This window comes from Pipistrellus kuhlii, unplaced genomic scaffold, assembly GCF_014108245.1.
Source record: "Pipistrellus kuhlii isolate mPipKuh1 unplaced genomic scaffold, mPipKuh1.p scaffold_m20_p_2, whole genome shotgun sequence".
In the NCBI taxonomy this organism is placed as follows: Eukaryota; Metazoa; Chordata; class Mammalia; order Chiroptera; family Vespertilionidae; genus Pipistrellus; species Pipistrellus kuhlii.
Genome location: NW_023425515.1, coordinates 58,887,911 through 58,912,380, shown reverse-complemented (window position 1 = coordinate 58,912,380; position 24,470 = coordinate 58,887,911). Strand labels below are relative to the sequence as shown.

The window sequence follows — 24,470 nt, the reverse complement described above, 5'->3', positions numbered from 1 at the left end:
TATATATCATCTGTAGTAAATGCATACCACTAATGAGATCACAGCCTAAAATGTCAGGTGACTTTAACAATTACATTCAAAATATAGCAGCAGAAAGAAGACAACTCCCTGAGACTTTTTCTCATTGAGACTGAACTGCAGATAGCCGGCAGTGTTTCTAGCAAGTTCTAAAAGGTCTGAATTAGGAAGCTGTTATTAAACTTTGGCTATTTTAGTTAGTTTTCAAAGAAATGTAAAAGTATTTAGAAAATCAAATTGGGAAATAGTAAATAACTGATCTTAAAATTCAACACAAAGTAGGGTGTGTGTGGGTTTTTTGGACATATACAAACATCACAGAATTCTACCAGAACATCACATTAAGTTTATTTCAGATGTAACAGCAATGTTAAAATCAACAAATTTAATTCTTAACTGCACCAAGTAAACTTAGCCATTTAAGTACTTTTAAAGTTATTCCCTCCAAAAAACTGAGGGAGCTTTTCTTTTCCACCCCACATACCATGGTTTTCCAATAGTTCTGTTTTTGGAGGACTTTCAATTGATGAGTAAACTGCTTTGGGGATATTTCAGAACTTCTTTCCCCATATAAAAACTAATCTTGACAAATTATATATTGCATAGATTTCTCTGCAGATTTTTTTCTTTAGAACTCAAATACAATTGCCATCCAGTATTTTTATCTATTCATTCCACAGTAAAAACTGTCTGTCCTGAAAAATATGGTGGTTATATCCTGTTATCCAATCATCCAGTTAATAGAATTGTTTTACCTCAATAATAATTTTTATCATATTTCAAAATAACCAACTCAACATGGGGCCTTACTTCAGACTTTACTGACTCATAAGCATATGAACTAGTACCCAGCTTCTACCTCTTCTATATCCTCCTCCTCCATAAATGGATGGAAATATTTAATACAAGTCTGATGTAGGATAATTAAACTTTTACAAACATTTACAATTTAGGTTAAAGATATTGACTAGTGTGGAAAAAGAAACACTATAATGACAGGGAGCCTACACCCTCATTTCAAAATTTATATTTTTTCCTCCTTAAATAACATGTACTGAATTGTCATGAGGCAGCTATTCGGTTTTCAATAACAACATTTAGGGATACATTCATAGGACTGATAGTCCAGGTGAAATGGTTATAGAAATAGAGGCAGTGTCATCTCAGAAAACTCATTTATATATCAAAATCTATTTTGATATCTGGAAGTTTACAAAAAGGCTGAATTCTTCAAACTAATTATGCCTTCTGTAACTCAAGCACTCTTTTCTTGGCAAGAGCAAGCGGAAGCTTATCCATAAGGTAAAGGTGCTTAATGCTAAACTTTTATTCTAAGCTTAGATTTATACTGCTGAAGTAACTGATACCCAAGAAACCAGCATGGTCTTTCTATATTTCTACTATCTTAAGATGAGGAGTCTATAAACTCATTCATCAACTATCTTCCTTTTCTGTATTATTGTTGGCACTCAAGACTGCTGAAGTCTCAAATAAGAACTGAAGATTATAAAGTGTGTATCAACACTGTAAAATAATTTAGTCATTTAACATGTTTGGAGAAATGAGACTTTCATAGCAGAATTTACATAAGAGGATAAATATTATGAAACAACCTTCCTTTTAAAGTCAAATGACAGAATCTTCAAACTCTATCACGATTTTAAAGTCTAATGAGATAATTTGTTGGGTCACCAATATTGGCAATCATAAAAATTTAAATATTGGAGATGGGACTATGGAGGAAAACAAGAAAATTTCAGATGTCTCTTATCTTAGAAAATTATCAACCTGTCAAAACCACTCCTTATGCATCAGTAAATGATCTGATATAAACAAGTTTCTGTCAACAGAGGTCACAGTGACATTTGCATTGGTAACACTTCTGGACTTTACTTTTCCAAGAATAGAAGTAATATGTTTAACAATTCTCCCTCCCCCAAATCCTTAAACTCAATATCATAGGCACAGAATGTAAGCAAATCTGGGATGTTCTCCAACAGATAATAGCACAGTTATGTCATTCTCAAAAATAGTCTAGATACTCTTTCCTACATAGTCAAATGCTCAGTGGCCACACTTTTAACAGCCTGCATTAGCTGACATTAAATGCATTTATTGTGCCACAAGTCCATCTAAGCTTACCTTTAAGTATGTTTTAATATGTCCAACAGACAACACCTACTTCAGGATTCTTTAGGGGTATTGCCCTATAAGGACACCAACTCCATTTTTAAGGTTAGGTTACTGTGAGTTTACTGAAGAAAGGGGACAGGAGGAAAAAAGTCACAACAAACCTCTTTAGGTCAGTATTAAAGGCCATATCTTTAGCTGGGATATTAGAAAAAAAATTTCACCAGCTCACACTCTAAAAAGTTAACGCCACTAATAACAATCAACAGCAGGAAAAATAAACCTTCTAATAACCAACCAACTCATTAGCAAAAAGCAGTTTAACTCAAATACTTGAGACCAAAGTCTAACACTACCTACCCAAACTATCCCACCCACCCTCAGCCACCAATGAGGAAGGAAGAAATAATTGCTTAAAACACACACACACACAAAATAAGCTTAGTATTTCTTACAAGAATAACATAGTCCAACTCCTGAGATAGTACTTAGAAGGACAAAAGGTGGAGTTGAAGGCAATGTCTAGGGATTAGTATCCCACAAACAGTCTTGAAAAACCCAAAGTACCACAAACACACTAAACTTGTGTATGATTAGAGAACAAGATATTGCTACTGCTTCTTTTTTCTTTTGAAATATATAATATTTTGTAGGCTCTGCCCTTCAATGTGAATGCAGGACATTAAAAAAAAGTTAAAAATAAATTGAAATTGATACCCAAATTCTCGGGACCATATATCTTAACTGTGAAATAAACAGATCTATACATCTCCTTCCTACAACCAGTCCAGCTCACAAAAACAAGAAAACAAAAACACCCTAAACATGATTAATTTTGAAAGTCCTTGAAAGTATTAAAACTTTTAGAAGAAAGTGAAGAAAAGAAAGGAGAAAAAGCAAGAACAAGGAGTGGGAAAAGCTTTAAAACAAAGGGGGGAAGGGGAGAATCAATGGGCCTCTCTTTTATTTGGCGACAAGCAAGTGCAAGAAAGTTCATTTGTAATTTGTTCAGTTGTCGGTCTTTTGCGCGTCTGCATTCTGGCCAGAAGGAACTTTGAGGTTTTTTTGCAGCACATGAGCATCTGCGGGCTCTATTCTCTTATAGTAGTTCTTCTTGGTCTCAATAATCTCAAAGCCAAATTTCCTGTAGAAGTCAATTGCTGATTCGTTGCTGATCTGGACATGTCTAAGATATAAGAAGGTATCAGGAAAAAAAAAAAAATAATAATAATAATTACGATTTCATAAGCTTTTACCTGTTCCCCACAGATAGCTTCAAATTGGTTGGAGGAGGAATACCGCTGACATTAGTAACAGTTGGTTGAGATTAGTGACTCAAGGAAGAGTAATTATTCTTAAAATCAACAAAGGGCTAGCTATCATAACATTTTCAATTATGAGAGAATATTCAAAGACCATATTAACACACACAGAAAAAAAAGATTAAAAAAAAGTAAAATATTAGGTCTCAAATGCCTGAATATATCCTTTGTGATTGATATAAAAACAAGCTATTTTTTGAAAATAATTTGAACTTTCTCAATTACTCCTCAACTAGCATTGTAACTTAATCTCTCCCACTGTTAAAGTAAAAATGAGAATCTTAATAAACAATCCATTATTATGACCTATCCTTGTCTCTTAAGATCTAAGTATAATATCAGCCAGGTACTCTCTGATTTTTATAATTAAACTCTGCTGCTAATAAGCACATAACCAATTGACTTTAACCAAAACAGAGTGCAAACTCAGGGTTAAAGAAAAGTAATGTTAATAGATTCTTAAATTTAACAATTTAAATTTTAAATTATTTCATCCCTCTAACTTTGAAGCTCCCATCCCAATATTCTAAAGGAAAACAAGAATGTTTTTCCTCAGGTTTCTTAATCTATTATTAACCACTACGTCCATGGTGTTTCCAAAAGACAATAAAATATGTGACCAGAATTTAAAATTTCTGTAAAGATTACTATTGCCAATTTATTAAATTCTTTAGATAATTAAATATAATTGTACTTACAGATAGATGTTGTCAAAGGTGCCATCTTTTTCACAGATGTTTAAGACATGATTTAACATTTTAGTTCCTATTAACAAGATAAATAAGTAATGTCATAGAGATCAATCTTTAAATTACATATAATGACTATGCTAACACTTACTGAGTCCTTACAGAATTTGAAGCAAACACTAGACATCTGATTTTCCAAATATTTGTTCTCTTTCTATACTATGTGTGTTTAAAACTGCTAGCTGAAAAGCAATCTTTATATATAAGACATCCAGGTACAAGGAAAACAGAAAAAACAAAAGGGACATTGACAACAAATCTGTATAGGACTTTCAATTGAATTATGTTAATAAATAAATTAAAAAAAAATTTTTTTTATTGATTTCAGAGAAGGAAGAGGGAGAGATTGAAACATCATTGATGAGAGAGAATCACTGATCGGCTACCTTCTGCATGCCCCACCCTGAGGACTGAGACCACAACCCAAGCATGTGTTTTGATCCTACTCAAACCTAGGACCCTTTAGTCCTCAGGCCGATACTCTATCCACTGAAGCCAAACCACCTAGGACTAAATATTCTTCACCTTATATAATTCAGTAACCACTTCCCAGTATTCCTTTAAAAAAAAAAATACTTTGACTTACTGGGTCAGGAAGAATTAACAATATGTTTATGTTTCTTTGAAGAAATAATAATAAAAAATAGTAATTTTACCTATTCCTAGCCTTCGGTATGGTGCCAGACATCCTAGTGTCATGATGTAAAGTCTCTTCTGATTCTGTGAATGATCCACCCTACAGCATACTGCACCGACTGCAATATCATTGAAATAGGCTGCCATGGAAAACATAAAGATATAACTTTCAACAGACAGAATAACACATATTATTATGTTAAGCGAAATAAGGCAGTCAGACAAAGTTAAGTATTACATGATCTCACTCATATGTGGAATCTAATAAACAAAATAAACTGTTGAACAAATAGATGCAGAGACAGAGACACGTAGAACCGACTGTAGAACCTCAGAGGGGAGGTGAGGGAGGGTAGATGGATGGGAAGAGATCAGTCAAAGAACTTGTAGTATATATGCATAACCCATGGACACAGACAATAGGGGATGAAAGCCTGGGAAGCAGGAGAAGCTAGAAGTCAAATGGAGGGGGGGGACGGGACGACACATATGTAATACTTTCAAAAGTAAAGATTAAAAAAGTCCCTTAGATTCCCAAGCTCCTCAGAGGGAGGGAGCTAGGTGGTAGGTGGCTGGGTGGCTGATTGGGAATGGCCATTCTGTGTGCACTCTGCCTAAGGGCATTCCCACTGCTACACTAAGAGGACACACATCTTCTGGACTTGTTATTTCCGGAGAGCTGCATTTGTGAACAGCTGGCAATAGTTTCTAACTCCCATATCTTCATTTTCCTTTGTGTTGCATTTCAGAACATCCAGAAACCATGAACATGAACATTAGTAAATTAAGAGTCTGATTGGACATTCTGGACCAAAAAATTAATGCAGTCTCTTCTTCCGATGATAAGGATGCCTTGTATGTTGCAGACCCGGGAGACATTCTAAAGAAACTTCTGAAATGGTTAAAAGCTCTTTCTTGGGGTCACTGATAGAACTGCAATGACGATAGAACAATAATGAAGACCCTTAGCTGCCATTCGGATAGGATTTGACTGTGCCAGTAAAATTGAAATAAAACTGATGCAGAGTTTTGGGGTACCTCCAGAGGATTATCTACGCAAATCCTTATAAACAAGTGTCTCAGATTAAATATTCTGCCAATAAAGGAGTCCAGATGACCACTTTCCATAGTAAGGTCAAGTTGATGGAAGTTGCTAGGGCACATCTAAAAGCAAAGTGGGTTTTGTGGATTGCTACTAATGATTCCAAAGCCATGTGTCAACTCAAGTGTTAAATTTGATGCCCTACTCAAAACCAGCAGCAGATTTCTTTTGGAACAAAGGAGCTAAACATTGATGCCATCACATGGAAGTGGCTGTATTAACCTTAGACCTTCATGCTGGCCATCTCTGATGCCCGCTATTGTCTTTGACATGGGAGCTAAGGTTGGCTTCAACATGTATCTGCTGGATATTGGTGGTGGCTTTCCTGGACCTGAGGATGCGAAGCTTAAATTTGATCATCAGTGTAATCAACCCAGCTTTGGACAAGTATTTTCCATCAGACTTGGGAGTGATACTCACAGCTGAGCCAGGCAGATACTATGTTGCATCAGCTTTCACACTTGCAGTTAACATCACTGCCAAAAAACTGGTATTAAAGGAACAAACAGGCTCTGATGATGAAGAGGAGTCGGGTGAAAAAAAACCTTTATATATTATGTGAATAATGGAGTGTATGGATCATTTAATTGCATCCTCTATTATTATGTGCACATGAAGTCACTTCTGCAGAAGAGGCCCAACCAGATGAGAAGTATTATTCATCCAGCATCTGGGGGCCAGCATGTGACAGTCCCCCAGCCTAAGTGGGGGACTGGATCCTCTTTGAAAACATGGGTGCTTACATCGTTGCTGCTGCTTCTACTTTCAATGGATTCCAGAGGACGACTATTTACTATGTGCTGTTAGGGCCGACATGGCAACTGATGCAGCAAGTCCAGAACCAAGACTTCCCACTCAAAGTGGAAGAGCAGGACGCCAGTGCTTTCTCTGCCTGTGTCTTGTGCCTGGGAGAGTAGGATGAAACGCCTCTCAGCAGCCTACACTTCAATCATTCTTGTAGTTGTTATGGGGGTGTAGCTTGACTTAAGGGATTTGGGAGGACCATTAACTTAATTATTGCTAGTTTTGAAATGTCTTTGTAAGTGGAATTGGCACAGATGGAATGTGGAAGGTCTAGGCGTCGAGGTCACAGTTATCTGTGTTCCTATGGAAACTATTTAAATATTTTTTTAATGGATTTTCATTCAATTTTCAAACATGAGAATGGCCCTCAGCTGCCAAGCAAGCATTTGTAGCTTATACACTGGCACACAGGCCAGAGGATTAGTGTTGTGACCTGTTTTAACAATGAAGTACCTTGAAAATTAAGCATTGGAAAATTTTCCATGTGTCCATTCCACAATGGCTTGCCTTGCATGTGTTTTTACAAATAGGAATCCCTGTTTCCATTTCCCTAAAGCTAAAAAATTGTCCCAGAGTTGGTGATTTTTGTTACTTTGAAACTCCATGCCCATGTTTTTTCCTGGTGGGCATTTTTGTTTTAAGTACATGAGTACTGCATAAAGTTTGCTGTGGATTCTTGAAAGGAGTAGATCTAGCTCCATGCAGGCAGAAGGAACAGGAGGATCAGAAAGGTCATACTCTCTGATGACGACTGTGGCCAACGTCTGCCAGAGTGGCTCAGTCTCCCCCACATCCCCTTACTCCAAATGTCCACAGGTGGCTGTAACTAGAGTGCCCAGAGCCCCATGTTAACTAACTGGCCTGGTCCCATCAGAGCCAGTGCCCAGGGAAGGTGCACAAGGCCCTTGGAACCCTGCCCACAGAGACAAGGGACATTCCTTTCTCACCTGGACCTCAGGGCAGGTTGCATAGTTAAATGTCAGGAATGTAGTACAGTATTTGGCAGTCATCTTACTTTAATAAATTCAGCAACAATTTAAAAACAACATCATTTATAAGGACTAAACTGTTGCTATCAGCTTTTAGTTTTATCACCTACTTTGAATTTCAACAGCTTCAAAAACCTCCTATACCATCTTAGAAATTTAAAGCAAAATATGGGGAATCACATAGGCACACACTAAATAAAAGATGTAGCATTTCCTTTTAAATTTCAAATATTCTGCCTTGATTTCTCTGAGATTTTCCCCAGAATTTGGAGCACTCCCATTTCTTCACTTGTAAAATAAAGAGATTAAACCTTCCTGCTCTACTATTAAAAACTAAGGGTCGAGAACATGAATAAACAAATGAAGAAAAAAAACATATTATACCAAGTTTTGCTAGCTCGCCAACCTCCAGCACATCCTTGTAGAACTTGTCATTATAGCTGACTGGAAAGATGACCTGATTTAATCTCTTCAGCTGCTTAATATTGTGTGGTGTCACATCTCCCAGCTCGATCCGGCTACTGGAACAAACCAAAATGTACTCAATAAAATGTAATTAGCTACATTTGTTAAAATGAACATATTAAAAGGTACCAAATCTTTTTTTACATGATTAAAAAATTTAATCTTTTTACAATAACTTTTTATTTCTATGAAGATAGTACTATTTATAAGCAGATTTTGCCAGTCATTACATCAAGATTCAATTCAGTTTTTACACACTTGTATACATTTAGAGACAAATTCAGTAAACAACCAATATTAAAAAGTTCAGAATAACATGCTATATAAATGTCAAAGTTTTCCTTGTTGTCTCTGGTTCAGAAAATATAAACATCTCTTACTGATCAAAAAGAATGGTGATACCTAATACTGGCAGGGTGGTAAGTAGCAAATGGGATTCTTATACTTGGCTGCTGGGACTGTCAGTGGCTGTATCTTTGGAAGACAATCTAGCACGTATATAAAAAACCTAAAAAGGCATCTCCTTTCTTCAAGTAATTCCACTCTAGAAATTTATTCTAAGACTATAATCCAAAGTACAGTAACATATTGCCAAAAACAAAATATTTTTAATAGCTCAAGTCAATTTTACTACCATAAAGGTTGATCAAATGTGACAAGACAAACCTGAAGAGCATCTACGTAATTTTTCTTTCTGCTATCACTAGGAATATCATTAGTAGAGTTGCTTATATACATTGTCTTCTTAAAATTTTTAACAGGTGATAAATCTCAGACATATGCCAAAAGAACTTCACTGATACTGCCCCTAGGGCAATGGGAGCTAAAGAGAAAATAAACAAATGGGACTACATCAAAATAAAAAGCTTTTATACAGCAAAAGAAACCATCAACAAAACAACAAGAAAGCCCACGGTGTGGGAGAACATATTTGCAAATGTTATCACTGATAAAGGTTTAATCTCCAACATCTACAGACAGCTTATATAACTAAATAAAAGGAAGATGAATGATCCAATTAAAAAATGGGCAATGGACCTAAATAGAATATTTTCAAAAGAAGACAGAAGGAAGGCCAAGAGGCACACGAAAACATGCTCAAAGTCACTAATTATCCGAGAGATACAAATCAAAACAACAATCCGGTACCATCCCACACCTGTCAGAATAGCCAACATCAACAAATCAACAAACGACAAGTGTTGGCGAGGTTGCGGAAAAAAAGGAACCCTTGTGCAGGACTGGTGCAACCACTGTGGAGAACAGTATGGAGTTTCCTCAAAAAACTGAAAATGGAACTCCCATTTGATCCAGTAATCCCACTCCTAGGAATATATCCCAAGAAACTAGAAACACCAATCAGAAAGGATATATGCACCCCTATGTTCATAGCAGCACAAGCTACAATAGCTAGAATTTGGAAACAGCCTAGGTTCCCATCAGCAGATGATTGGATCAAAAAACTATGGTACATCTACACAATGGAATACTATGCTGCCATAAAAAAGGAATTCTCATCATTTGCAGCAACCTGGATAGAATTAGAGAACATCATGCTGAGTGAAATAAGCCAGTCAATGAAAGAGAAACACCACATGATCTCACTCATTTATGGATATTAAAGAACATTATAAACTGATGAACCAAAAGATAGATATAGAGACAGCAAAGCAACAAGCAGACTGTCAAATTACAGCCGAGAGGGTAGGGAGATCTGGGGGAGATAAGAGATCAATCGAAGGACTTGTATACATGCATATAAGTACAACCAATGGACACAAAACTCTGGGGAGGGTGGGTATGTATGGGGGGGGGCAATGTTAAAATATGTATACAGATAATAATTTAATAAAAAATTAAAAAGAAAAACATTCAAAGAAAACATCAAATAAAAGTGAATTAAAAAATAAAACAATCTGATACCAACCAAACAGCTAGAAAACTATGTAGGTCCTACCTACTCTTTCAGTGCTAGTTCCATATCACAATGGCATTGGTCAACAGCAGGAAATACAAACAATACATCCTAATTCAGCAATTTCAACCTTTCGGAACTCAGGGACACCAGTGATCCGCGGATCACCAGTTGGCAACAGCTGCCCTAAATAATCATTTGCAATACAGGCACATAGGTTTTTAAAACTCTATTGGAGAAGTGGCTAAACAAAAATATTGCTCATCACACTTTTATTAACAGCAAACAAAACTAAACAAAACAAAAAACTAAGTGTCCATCAAAAGGGAACTGGCTAAATAAAGCATGAACATTAATATATATTAGCACAAAAAGACAGTGTTGATATATTGTTTTATAGGGTGAAAAGCATATTCCAACTACATATACATACACATATATGTATACTAGAAGCTCGGTGCACGAAATTCGTGCAAGAGTAGGCCTTCCTTCCACTGGCTGCTGACACCAGCTTCCCTCCAGTACCTGGGCTTCCCTCACAGCCCTGGCTTTGTCCAGAAGGTCATCTGGTCTAATTAATATATTATGCTTTTATTTTTATAGCTATAATACATACAAAAATATTAATATATACAAAATAATGTTTAAAGCATATTTCAAAAGACTCTGGCCGGATAGTTCAGTAGGTTAGTGAGCATCAAAGTTACAGGTTAGATCTCCAGTCAGGACACATACAAGAAGCAACCATTGAATATATAACAATCAAGTGGAACAACAAATATAGGTTTCTCACTTCCTAATATCAATCAATGAATAAAAAAATTTAAAAGCATATTCCAAAAAACATGGTCAAAATTGTAGGTAATTTTTAACACAATATCCTCTGAAATATTAAAATTTAGATAATCAGAAAACAGTAAAATGTATTACAGTTCTTAAACAACCCTCTCCTCCTCCCCAATTACAGATTTTGATGTTCATTTGGAACTTTAGCCTTCCTGTGTCAATTCTCCATTTTTATTTCGTTTTTCATTTAATTGCGAGGAACTATACTTGAACATCTTTTATGTCTTCTTAAAATCTGAACATTTTACCCCAAACCTTCTCATTATTAAAATGTAGTGGGCTCACATACCTATCATTTACCACCCACAACTTTTTGTATTGGCAGATACTAATTGTTATGTTATAAAATACAGGATTCCTTAAAATACAAGATCACATCTTACATAAATACTAGTGGCCCAGTGCATAGATTCATGCACACTGAAAGGGAATCTGGAGCAGGTGAACCAGATTTGGGGCTGACAGGGCCTCAGCAGCAACCTGACTTACTGGTCTAAGTGTCTGCCCCCTGGTGGTCATTGTGCATCATAGCTGCTGGTCGAACGGTCACTTGGGCATATATATATACATATATATATATATATATATATATATATATATATATATATATAATTTTTTTTTTTAAAGAATTTCTCCCATTTAATTTACATATCTATCACCTCACATTATTACCATTTTTGGTGTGTGGGAACATTTAAGTTCTACTCTCAGCAAACTTCAACTATACAATACAGTGTTAACTATAGTCATTGTATTTTACATTAAATCCTCAAACCTTAAGCATTTTGTAGCTAAAAGTTTGTACCCTTGTACCAATCTCTCCCTACTTCCTACTCTAGCAACCACTTTTCCACTGTTTCTGAGATTTTTCTTAGATCCCATATGTAAGTGGTAACATGAAATACTTGCCTTTCTGTCTTTTTTAAAGATCCCACATACAAGTGGTACCAGGCAACATAATACTACTCTTCAACTTAGTATATAGCACCATAAACTGGGTGCAGTAATTTCTTTTAACTACCAGGTGTACCAGTTAATAATGCGGATTTTGTAATCAAAGAAAACATGATAATTTCAAGAGAAACATCAAAGGTGTTTTCTTTATTCAAAGTAATATCCATAGCTAGCTACACATTCCCCCCATCTTTCAGGTAATTTGTGGATACCGTCCCAATAGAACTTTTCTTGTTTTGAGGCAGACCATTCAGAGACCCAATTTTCTACTTCTTTGTGTTTGTTTTTTAAAAACATATTTTATTGCTTTTTTACAGAGAGGAAGAGAGAGGGATAGAAAGCTAGAAACATCGATGAGAGAGAGACATCGACCAGCTGCTTCCTGCACACTCCCCACCGGGGACGTGCCCACAGCCAATGTACATGCCCTTGACCGGAATCGAACCTGGGTCCCCTCAGTTCATAGACCAATGCTCTATGCACTGAGCCAAACCGGTTTTAGCTACTTCTTTGTGTTTTGAAATGCTGCTCAGAAAGTGTGTGTGCCATTAATCAGAACAAGTGGTAATCTGAAAATATGACATAGAAGTTTTGAAGCTTGCTATCAATACAACAAAATAGCATACATATCAAATCACATATATATATATACCAACATACATAAATCACCCCATTGCACTAAAAAATTTTAGTCTCTAGCCCTGGCTGAGTGGCTCAGTTGGTTGGAGCATCATCCTGTACACCAAAAGGTAGTGGGTTCAATCCCCAGTCAGGGCACATATAGGAGGTAACTACTTAATGGATGTTTTTCTCTCTCTGTCTCCCCCTTCCTCTCTCTCTTAAATCAATAAACATATTCTCAGTTGAGGATTAACAACACACACAAAAAAAATTTAGCTTCTGTATTTTAAAAGTGACTGAGCCTGGCAGATGGCTTAGTGATTGACTATCAACTTATGAACCAGGAGGCTGTGGTTCCATTCCCAGGATGGGGGCATGTAGGAGGCAGCCTATCAGTGATCCTCTCTCATTGATATTTCCGTCTCTCTTTCTCCCTTCGTTTCTGAAATCAATTAAAAAAAAAAAATTTTTTTTTAAGTTATTAAGCCCTGGCCAGTATGCTCAGGGTTTCGAGTGTCGGCCTACACAGTGAAGGGGCCCCAATGTGTGTCTCTCACAATGATGTTCCTCTCTTTCCTCACCACTCCTTTTCTGCTTTCTCTAACAATTAATGGAAAAACTATCATTGGATGATGATTAACAACAACAAAATACATTATGAAGTCCAATATTAAACAATAATAAAAACTTAAAAAACACACACATTAAAAAAAAAAAAAAAAGAAGTAAAGCTTCTAAATTATAAATGAAAAAACTTTAATTATAAAAAAATTAAGAAGGATTTTTGGGTAATTACCAGGATTCATGTATATTTGTAATTTTTAAAAGGATCAAAACCAGGACTTTGTCTTTATACAGAAGGAAAAGGTGGTTAAAGTGCAGTGTGCTAGGCTGAATCTAATAAAAGTTACTAAAAAAAAGTTTCCACTGGGGCAGACAAATCAAGTCTAAATATAGAACACAATACTGAATCATTAGGGAAGAGGCAGCTTGATCTTTCCTTGCATGTCTTTTTTTTTTTTTTTTAAATATATTTTATTGATTTTTCACAGAGAGGAAGAGAGAGGAATAGAGAGTTAGGAATATCGATGAGAGAGAACCATGGATCAGCTGCCTCTTGCACACCCCCTACTGGGGATGTACTCACAACCAAGGTACATGCCCTTGACAGGAATCGAACCTGGGACCTTTCAGTCCGCAGGCTGACGCTCTATCCACTGAGCCAAACCGGTCTTGGCTCCTTACATGTCTTAATTTACTAAACAAAACAGAAAAAAACAGGCCATTACCATAGAAATTACTTAGGAAATAAGATCAGAAATAACTGATATGTAGTCTTTCAATATTTTCTATGGACAAACAGGCAGATACCTACATATTTTAAAACTATAATAGAACTGTCTGGTAGTTACTTGAGAAAGGAATTAAGTAGACTGTAAGAATATGCTATGAACAGAATTAAAAAATAAATAAAAAAATATATATATATATATATTATTGCCAGATCCGGTTTGGCTCAGTGGGTAGAGCGTCAGTTTGTGGACTGAAAGATCCCAGGTTTGATTCCAGTCAAGGGCATGTACCTTGGTTGTGGGCACATCCCTGGTAGGGGGGGTGCAAGAGGCAGCTGGTCAATGTTTCTCTCTCATTGATGTTTTTAGCTCTCTATCCCTCTCCCTTCCTCTCTGTAAAAAAAAAAAACAAACAATAAAATATATTAAAAAAAAAAAAAGAGAAATTACCTTTCTCTCTGTAATTGATTTTTTACAGAGAGAAAGGGAGAGGGACAGAGAGTCAGAAACATCTATGAGAGAAACATCGATCAGCCGCCTCCTGCACACACCCCACTGGGTATGTGTCCGTAACCAAGGTACATGACCTTGACCGAAATCAAACCCAGGACCCTTGAGTCTGCAGGCTGATGCTCTATCCACTGAGCCAAACTGGCCAGGGCAACTATGAACAGAATTTTAAAGTTGTTATTAAATGTAACTGTCAGCAAACTCACCTTCAAATACAGTTTAACTCTGATTGAAATGGAATACTTCTGTAATCCTGATCACTTAGCTCTGAATTATTTTAAGAAGTGGATAGTATTCTAAATATAGCAGAGTAATATTATCAACTTACATAATTTAGCAAAGAATGTGTAGTATCAAAGGTGTAAACACAGAGAGCTATAAAGAAATGTTAAGAAAACAAGAACATCACTTGAATTGAGCTTTAAGAGAGTTCTAACGGTATTATATCTAAAATTTTCTAGAGTTCTCACAAACATCAAAGTTGCTTACTCAAAATATAAATCAGTTATTTCAATTTATGAACACCTTTGTGCTAACATCTGGAATGCAAAGGACTTTACACCTAAGTATATATAATATAGTATGCTAGTAATAGCATATGCACACAAAGTATAAAAATAATACTAGAAGTGATCCTGAGAAAGGTTGTGAAGGATGACTAGGAGTTTGTTTTGTGGGAGGGCAAAAAATGCATCCTAAGGAAAGGGTAGAACATGAACAAAGCAGCAATTATGAATTCCCAAAACTATAGGCAATGTAATACGGTAAGACAGAGTGTGCTTTGTGTAAATGTGCAAGCTGGGGTTAGAGAGGAAGGAGAACAAATTTTATGAGGACTTGTACATCAATATAGTATGCTTCGTGTATTTTCAAGTTATGTTATTAAAGAGCATAAACATTCAGGACTGTTATGAATTGATCCCTTTATCTATTGTATTTTTGCTGTATTAGTCCTTGTCTTAAAACCTACTTTGGACTGACTGGCTAGCATGCCTTAGTGGTTGAGCACCAACCAATGAACCAGATCACAGTTCAATTCCCAGTCAGGGCACATGCTGGGTTATATGCTCGATATTCAATGTGGGGAGTGTGGGAAGCAGCTAATCAATAATTCTCTGTCATCACTGATATTTCTAACTCCCACTTCCTCTCCAACACACTATTTTCTTTTAATCAATGTCCCATAGTGTATCTTTTAGCATCCTTTTAACTTTTTTTTGTATGCTTATATTTAAAATGTCTTTTGTAAACAGTATATACTTAAGAGTCTTATTCCTTTAATCTGACAATTAGAGCATTTACTCTGTTTAGATTTAAGGTAATTGTTAATGAGGTTTATTTAAACCCATCAGCAATTTTCCATTTCTTTAAACTATTAACTGTCCCTCGATTTTTTAGCCTTTAGGAGATCAATTTTCTTAGCTTTTATTTATTTTTAAAATCATGTTTTATTTTCCAATTACAGTTGACATACAATATATCATCAGTTTCAGGTGTACACCTAGGAGAGTAAACATTATATAACTAAGCAATCATCCTAATAACTCTTGTATCCCTCTGACACCATACATAGTTATTAGATTATTATTGACTATACTATAGGGCCAGTGCATGAATTTGTGCACCAGTGGGTCCCTCAGCCTGGCTTGTGCCCTCTCACAATCCAGAACCCTTCGGGGTATGTTGGACTGGCAGTTTCAGGCCGAAATTGGCTGTCTGGCATCCCCCGAGGGATGTAGTAGTGCACAAAGCAGCAGGCAGCCAGGGGGAAGCTGGGATTGGGCGCCATGCTGCTCCCACTCATCCTGGCCCCTGTGGCTGCTGCCACTGCGCTTGTCAGCCATGAGCCCAGCATCTGGCACCTGTCAGTCAGCTGAGTGGTGCTCCTGCTGTGGGAATGCATTGACCACTAGGGGACAGTTCCTGTGTTGAGCATCTGCCCCATGGTGGTCAGTGCGTATCATAGTGAATGTGGTCACTTAGGCTTTTATATATACAGATTCCCTATGCTGTATTTTACATCACTATGACTATTCTGTTACTACCAATTTTTACATTTTAACCTCTTTACTTTTTTCATCCCACACCCAACTCTCCTCCCACTTGGCCAGAAAAATATGTTCTCTGTATCTACAAGTCTGTTTAGGTTTTGATGGTTCCTTCATTTTGTTTTGGTTTCTTTTAGACTCAATTGCTGACAGATATGTATTTATTGTCATTTTACTATTCAGATTTTAAATCTTTTTTCCCTCTTCTTAAAGAACTTTTAACATCCTAATAAAAGAGAAACATGCAAATTAACCATCACTACGCTACACCCAACAGCCAATCAGTTAGTATGCAAATTAACCTGACAAAGATAGTGGTTAATTTGCATACATAGGTGCTGAGTGGCCTGGGTCCTGGGAACATCCTCCAGACCCAGGCCGCTCCTAGTCTGTAGGCCCGCACTTAGGCCCTGAACAGCAGGGGTCCCAGAACGCCCTCAGCCACTTGCGAATGCTCCAGCACCAAGCAGCGGTTTGGGTCCACGCCAACAGCCCAGCGCCCACCACTGTGTGTGGCCCAGGAGTCTATAGTTTTTTAAGATGGAAATTTGGCTCTCAAAAGAAATTTCAATCGTCGTACTGTTGATATTTGGCTCTGTTGACTGAGTTTGCCGACCACTGGACTAGAGGCCCAGTGCATGAAACTTGTGCACGGGTAAGGGTCTCTAGGTCTGTCCGATGATCAGGGCCAATCTGTGGGGTGACCAGCAGGGAGATTTGGGGGTGGGGGGGGTAAGGGACAATGGCACCCACCTTGGCTGGCCTGGCCTGGGCCTGCCCCGCCATCCAGTGCCACAGCTGGTCAGGGCCAGCAGGCTGGGGGCAGCTCCAGCATTGAGCATCTGCCCCTGGTGGTCAGTGTGCAAAAGAGACCAGTCGGTTCTGCCAGTCATTCTGTCGTTTGTCCATTTGCATATTAGGCTTTTATTACATAGGATGTCCTTTATAAGCTATGTATATTGTAAATGATTTCTCCCAGTCTATGGCTTTTTAAATTTTCTTAATTTTTCACATATCAGAAATTTTACATTTTGATGAGTCATGCTTTTTGGTGTCAGAAGAAATCTTTGCTTAAATCAATATCACAAAGATTTCTAGGTGCATGAAGTCCGTCCCCACTCCTTTACATTCTCCATCACTTTTCTTTCTAAACAGCCTTCCTGAGATTTAATTTATTATGCCAGAAAACACACTTGTGTTAACTACACAATTCAATGATTTTTAGACTTCACAAAGTAGTGAACCATCATCTCACTTTAGCTTTAGAACATTCACATTACACCCCAAAATTCCAATATGCATTATCTGATGTAAAACCAAAGCCAGCCTCTAAATCTATTTTCTATAAATTTGTCTTTTCTGAACATTTCATACAAATAGAATCATACATGTGATTTTTTGGCAACATGTCTTTCATACAGCTTTTTTGTTTCATCCATGTTATACTATGTCAGCAGTTGAATAGTATTCCTTTGTATGACTATGGCACATTTTTAAAACCCATTTACCACCTGATGTAGCTATCTATAATAAAAGTATAATATGTTAACAAGGCGGAATGTCCTTCCAGACCAAGCCAGGGCTGCGAGGGAAGCCCGGATCCTGGAGAAAAGCCAGGTCCCGGGTGCCAGAGGGATGCCGGAGCTGGCAGCTGGGGGAAGGAAGGTCTACTCTTGCACAATTTCATGCATTGGGCCTCTAGGTATAAATAATGCTATTAGTATTACATAAGTCTTGTGTGCGAACATGTTTTAATTATTTTTGGTAGATACCTATAATAGATTATGTTAGGTTATGGCACATATGCTTAACTTTTAAAAGAAACTGCCCATTGTAGGCAGAATAATGGCCCCCTAGTAATGTCCATGTTCTAATACCAGAAATCTTTTTTTTAAAATATATTTTATTGATTTTTTTACAGAGAGGAAGAGAGAGGGATAGAGAGTTAGAAAACATCGATGAGAGAGAATCATCGATCAGCTGCCTCCTGCACACCCCCTACCAGGGATGTGCCTGCAACCAAGGTACATGCTCTTGACCGGAGTCAAACCTGGGACCTTTCAGTCCGGAAGCCAACGCTCTATCCACTGAGCCAAACCGGTTTCAGCTAATACCAGAAATCTTTAATATTTCACAAGGAAAATGAATTTTATAGATGTAATTAAGAATTTGAGATGCGAAGATTAACCAGAGGTCCTTAAGAGTCAGAGTAGATGTATTAACAAAAGCAGATAGGAGAGTTAAAGTTGCTATGCTATTAGTTTGGAAGATGAAGGGATGTAGGTAGCCTGTTGAAGCTTGAAAAGGCAAGAAAACAAAAGCTCATCTAAAGCCTCTAGAACACATGTGTCAAACACAAGGCCCGCGGGCCAAATCCGTCCCGCCAGGCCTTGCAATGTGGCCCGCACCGCGCTGTCATCACTGCACTCAGCTGCGTTTCCATCACAATGAGTTTATGACTGTTCAGTAAACCATTCGGCTCGCGATTTAGGCTGGATTTTAGATTTTGGCCCCTTCTCTGATTGAGTTCGACACCCCTACTCTAGAAGAAACATAAACCTGTTGTATTAATTTCCTAGAGTTGCCTTAAAAAATTTAGCACAAAAGTGGCTTGAAAAACAAATTTTATTCTAAGTTCTGGAGACTAGAAGTTCAAAATCAGGATGTCAGCAGATCCATACTCTCATACTATCTATCTGTCAGGGCTCTTAGGCTCCAGAGTAGAATCCTTCCTTCCATGCCTTTGCCAACGTCTAGCTATCTTAGGTATTTCTTGGCTTTTAGCAGCACAACTCTACTGTCCGCCTCCATCTTCACAGTCTTCTGTGGGTGTGTATCCTCTTTCTATAAGGATAAAAAGTCATTAGATTTAGGGTTCACCCTAATTGAGTATGCCTCTTTTATTTATTTTTTTAAACAAGTTCACTATTTAAAAAATATATATATTTTATTGACTTTTTACAGAGAAGAAGGGAGAGGGAGAGGGATAGAGAATTAGAAACATTAATGAAAGAAAAACATTGATTCAGCTGCCTCCTGCACACTCCCTACTGGGGATGTGTCCGCAACCAACGTATATGCCCCTGACCGGAATCGAACCCGGGACCCTTCAGTCTGGTTAGGGCAAGTACACTATTTTTAAAAAATTTTTATTTATTGGTTTGAGAAAAGTAAGAAGGGGATGGGAGGACAGAAACATTGACTTGCTGTCCCACTTACTTATGCATTCATTGGTTGATTCCTGTGTCTGCACTGACTGGAGACTGACTGAAAACCTTGGCATATCAGGACAATGCTCTAAGCAACTAAGTTACTTGGACAGAGTGAATATGAACTCATTTTAATTATACCTGTAAAGACCCTATTTCTAAAGATCACACACTGAGATTCCAGGAGTTTGGAAAAGAGACTGATCAAATATCACTATACCTCCCAACACCTTCATTTTAGCCCAGTGAAGCCCATTTCTGAGTTTTGTCTTAAGAACTGAGGTAACAGATATGTGTTTTTAAGCCATTAAGTTTGTAGTAATTTGTTAGAGCAGTAATGGAAAATTAATAAGTTACTAAACTGTTTTCTAAAGCACCTGCATCATTTATATTTCCACCTGTAATTCCAGTTTCTGCACATCTTTGCCAACATTTTATTTTTATTTTTTTATTTATAGATTATGGTATCACATAATTGTCCTCATCCCCCCAGTCTCATCCCAAACCCCTCCCCACATATGCCTCCATCCCTCTGTTGTCCATGACCACTGGTTAGGCTTATATGCTTTGCCAACTTTTTTTTACTGCCTTTCTGTTTATAGCCATTCCAAATGATGTGAAGTCATAATCTTACTAGATTTGCATTTCTCTAGTGACTAATAATGCTGAGTATTTTTCTGTACTGTTATTTGCCATTTGAACATTTTACCTGGTGAAATGTCTATTTAAATCTTTTGTCCATGGTCTAGGCCTGTAAATAAACTTGTAATTTTTACATTAATTCATAAGAATTTCCATTTTTATATTAGGCTGCTTATCTTATTGAGTTGTAAGAGTTCTTTACATATAGGAAAACGTGGAACCACTCTCTACCATTTTCACAAATGTAAATCTAAAACTATAACTCAAACTATTCTAAAGTAAGCTTTTTGTGTGTTTTGTTTTAAAAGGAGAAGGAATTGTCAGATTAAGAGAACATGAGACAATTTGCCAATGTTATCTCTGATAATGGTTTAATTTTCAAAATTTATAGGGAAATCATACAACTTAACAAAAGATAAACAATCCAATCAAAAAAATGGACAAAGGATCTAAAAAGACACTCTTCCAAAGAGGACATACAGAAGAGACATATGAAAACATGCTCAAAGTCACTGATTACCTGAGAGATGCAAATCAAAACAATAATGAGGTACCATCTCACACCTGTCAGAATGGCTATCATCAACAAATCAACAAACGACAAGTGCTGGATGTGGAGACAAAGGAACCCACTTGCACTGCTGGTGGGAATGCAGATGGGTGCAGCCATTCTGAAAAACAGTATGATGTTTCCTCAAAAATTAGACCCAGTAATCCCACTTACAGGAATATATCCCAAGAAATCAGAAATACCAATCAGAAAGGATATATGCACCCCTATGTTCATAAGAGCACAATTTACAATGGCTAAGATTTGGAAACAGCCTAAATGCCCATCAGCAGATGAGTGGATTAGAAAACTGTGGTACATCTACATAGCAGTTTTACTACACTGCTGTTAAAAAGAAGGAATCCTTACCATTTGCAACAGCATGGATGGACCTGGAGAGCATTATGCTAAGCAAAATGAGCCAGTCAGAGAAAGATAAATCACATGATCTCACGCATTTGTGGAATATACAAAAACAGAACCAGAGTTATAGAAGCATTGAACAGACTGTCCAACCTATGAGAAAAGGCAGGGGGTGAGGGAGTAAGATATCAACCAAAGGACTTGTATGCATAACCAATGGAGATAGACAGTAAGGGGGTTGAGGGTATGTGCTGGGGGGGCGGGGGCGGCCAGAGAGAGGTCAATGGGGGAAAAAGGAGACTTATGTAATACTTTTTAAAAATATATATTTTATTAATTTTTTAGAGAGGGAGAGGGACAGAGTGTTAGAAACATCGATGACAGAGAAACATCGATCAGCTGCCTCTTGTACACCCCCTACTGGGGATGTGCCCGCAACCAAAATACATGCCCTTGACCAGAATGGAACCTGGGACCCTTCAGTCTGCAGGCTGACACTGAGCCAAACCAGTTTCGGTTTTATGTAATACTTGAAACAATAAAGAATAAAAATGAAATAAAGAGAACATGAGACAGCCGATGTGGTCAGTGGTTGAGCATTGACCCATGAATCAAGAGGTCACCAGTTTGATTACCAGTCAGGGCACCATGCCTGAGGTTTAGGGCTTGAATCCTGGTAGGCAACGTGCAGGAGGCAATTGTTCAATGATATCTCTCTCTCCCCCCCCCCCCCTCCCTCCTTTCTTTCCTCCCTCCCTCCCTCTCTGAAAATCAGTAAAAACATTTTTTTTAAAGAGAGCTCATGAGACATTTCAGCCAACTGCAATGTGTGGACCTTTTTGGATTCTGCTTTGAACAAACTTATCTTTAAAAGACTTTTGCAGGACTTATAAGAAAAAAACAAATATAGACTGGGTATTAGATCATATGATATTAGGTATAAAAGTATTGTTGTTGTTTTAAAGTCCTTGTATATTTAGAGACTCATACTGAAGATTTTCAGATATATAGTGGGATAGCTTGGAGATATTGTGTTTGGTTCCAGATAGTCACATTAAGCAAATACTGCAATAAAGTGAGTCACATACATTTTTTGTTTCCTAGTGCATTTAAAAGCTATGTTTCCCTTGTAAGTAGTTTAGTAAGAGTGCAATAGCATTGTGTCTTTAAAAAAGTACACACCTTAATTTAAAAGTATTAAAAATGCAAACCATCATCATAGCCTTCAGCAAGTTGAGACATAATTTTTGCTAGTGGAGGGTCTTGCCTTGATGTTGATGCTGCTCACTGATCAGAATGGTGGTTGCTAAAGGCTGGGGTTGCTGTGGCAATATCTTAAAATAAGACAATTAAGTTTGCCACATTAAATGACTTTTCCTTTACTACTTCTTTGTAAAATGCAATGCTGTATGATAGCATTTTACACATAGTAGTACTTCTTTCAAAATTGGAGTCAATCCTCTCAAACCCTGCAGCTACTTTCTCAACTGAGTTTATGTAATATTCTAAATCCTATGTTGTCATTTCAACAATCTTCACAGCATCTTAATCAGAAGATTCCATCTCAAGAAACCACTTTCTTTGCTTAATCACAAGAAGCAATTCCTCTTCTAATTTTACTTCTCTTGTTATTTCCACATCTGCAGTTACTTCCTCTACTGAACTCTTTAAAGTCACTCATGAGGGTATGAATAAACTTCTCCCAAACTCCTGTTGATGCTGATTTATTTTACCTCTTCCCACGAATCACAAATGTTCTTAATGGTATCTAGAATGGTGAATCCTTCCAGGAGATTTTCAATTTACTTTGCCCAAATTTATCAGTCATCACTATCTATGGCAGCTAAAAGCCTTACAAAATGTACTTCTTAAATAATAAGACTCAATGTCCAAATTATGCCTTGATCCATGGGCTACAGAATGGATATTGTGTTAGCAGGCAAAAAAAAAAAAAAAAAAATCTTGTACATCTCCAGCAGAGTTCTTGGGTGACCAGGTGCACTGTCAATGCGTAATATTTTAAAAATCTTTGAGCAGATTTCAACATTGGCCTTAAAATATACTCAGTAAGTCATCTTGCAAACAGATGTGTTGTCCTCCAGGTTTTATTGTTCTATTTCTAGAGCATAAAGAGACTAGATTTAGTATAATTTTTAAGGATCCTAAGATTTTCAGAATAGTAAATAAGCACTGGCATTAACTTAAAAGTCACCTAATAAGAGAGTCATTTGAAGCCAGGCATTGACGTCTCTCTAGCTATTAAAGTGGTGGATGGTATCTTCTTCCAATATAAGATTGTTTCATCTATAATGAAAATCTGTTGTTTATATAGTGTAGCCACCTTCATTAACTATCTTAGCTAGATCTGGGTAATTTGTTGCTTTACTTTGCACTTTTATGTTATATAGAAGGCTTTTTTTCTTGAACTGCATGAATCAACATCTGCTAGCTTCAATCTTTCCTTCTGCAGCTTCCTCACTTCTCTCAGCCTTCAAACAATTGAAGAGAGTTAGTGTCTTGCTCTGGATTAGGCTTTGGCTTAAGAAAATATAGCCAGATCGATTTTTAATCCAGACAACTAAAATTTTCCTTATCAGCAATAAGGCTGTTTCACATTCTTATCATTCATGTGTTCAGTAGAGTAGCACTTTCAAATTTTCTAAATGTTTTCCTTTGCATTCAACAACCTAAATGATGCACGAGGCCTAACTTTGATCCTTTCTCAGCTTTTGACATGTCTTCCTTACTAAGCTTAATCATTTCTAGCTTTTGATTTAGAGTGAGAGACATATAATCTTCCTTTCACTCAAACACTTAGAGGTGCTTGTAGGCTTATTAACTGGCCTAATTTCAATATCATTGTATCTCAAGGAATAAGGAGGCTGGAGAAGAGGCAGGGAGGCAGGGAAGGGGTTGACCAATCAGTGGAGCAGTCAGAATATGCATACCATTTATTAAGTACGCCATCTTATAGTGGTGTGGTTCAGAGCACCCCAAAATAATAATAATACTAGTACATTAAAAGATCACAGATCACCATAAAAATTAAAAACTTTGAAATATTGCAAGAATTATCAAAAGGTGACACAGAGACACAAAATGAGCAAGTGTATTGGAAAAATGATGTCAAAGGACTGGTCCAACCAGGGTTGTCACAAACTTTCAATTTGTAAAAATACAGTATCTGTGAAGCAATATAAAACCGGATATGCCTGCATAATAAGGATTTCCTTTGAAGTACTCCAGCAAAAAGGGAAAACAGAAACATATGGGTCAGGCAAAGATCAAACAAGGAAATTCTACTT

General features: G+C 37.1%; 1 protein-coding gene, 1 long non-coding RNA gene and 1 pseudogene across 4 annotated transcripts in view; 2 read left to right on the top strand and 1 right to left on the bottom strand.

Moving 5' to 3' along the window:
- Window positions 1-344: 344 nt before the first annotated feature.
- The window catches only part of NAA50 (N-alpha-acetyltransferase 50, NatE catalytic subunit), a 40,159-nt gene continuing 16,033 nt past the window's right edge, over window positions 345-24,470 (bottom strand). For 2 of the 3 annotated variants that reach the window (XM_036447949.2, XM_036447948.2), the window contains exons 2-5: window positions 8,135-8,271; window positions 4,876-4,995; window positions 4,169-4,235; window positions 345-3,334 (exon numbers count right to left, since the gene is read on the bottom strand). In XM_036447949.2, coding sequence (XP_036303842.1) covers window positions 3,157-3,334; window positions 4,169-4,235; window positions 4,876-4,995; window positions 8,135-8,271 — 502 coding nt within the window. In that variant the 3' untranslated portion in view covers window positions 345-3,156. The remainder of the gene's footprint in view (window positions 3,335-4,168; window positions 4,236-4,875; window positions 4,996-8,134; window positions 8,272-24,470) is intronic. The other variant, XM_036447950.2, reaches the window with a different exon arrangement.
- On the top strand, window positions 5,652-6,899 carry LOC118724772 (annotated as a pseudogene).
- On the top strand, window positions 6,912-21,531 carry LOC118724556. Its single transcript, XR_004989628.2, has 3 exons — window positions 6,912-7,029; window positions 14,079-14,089; window positions 21,519-21,531. It is a non-coding gene; the product is annotated as an uncharacterized LOC118724556 (long non-coding RNA).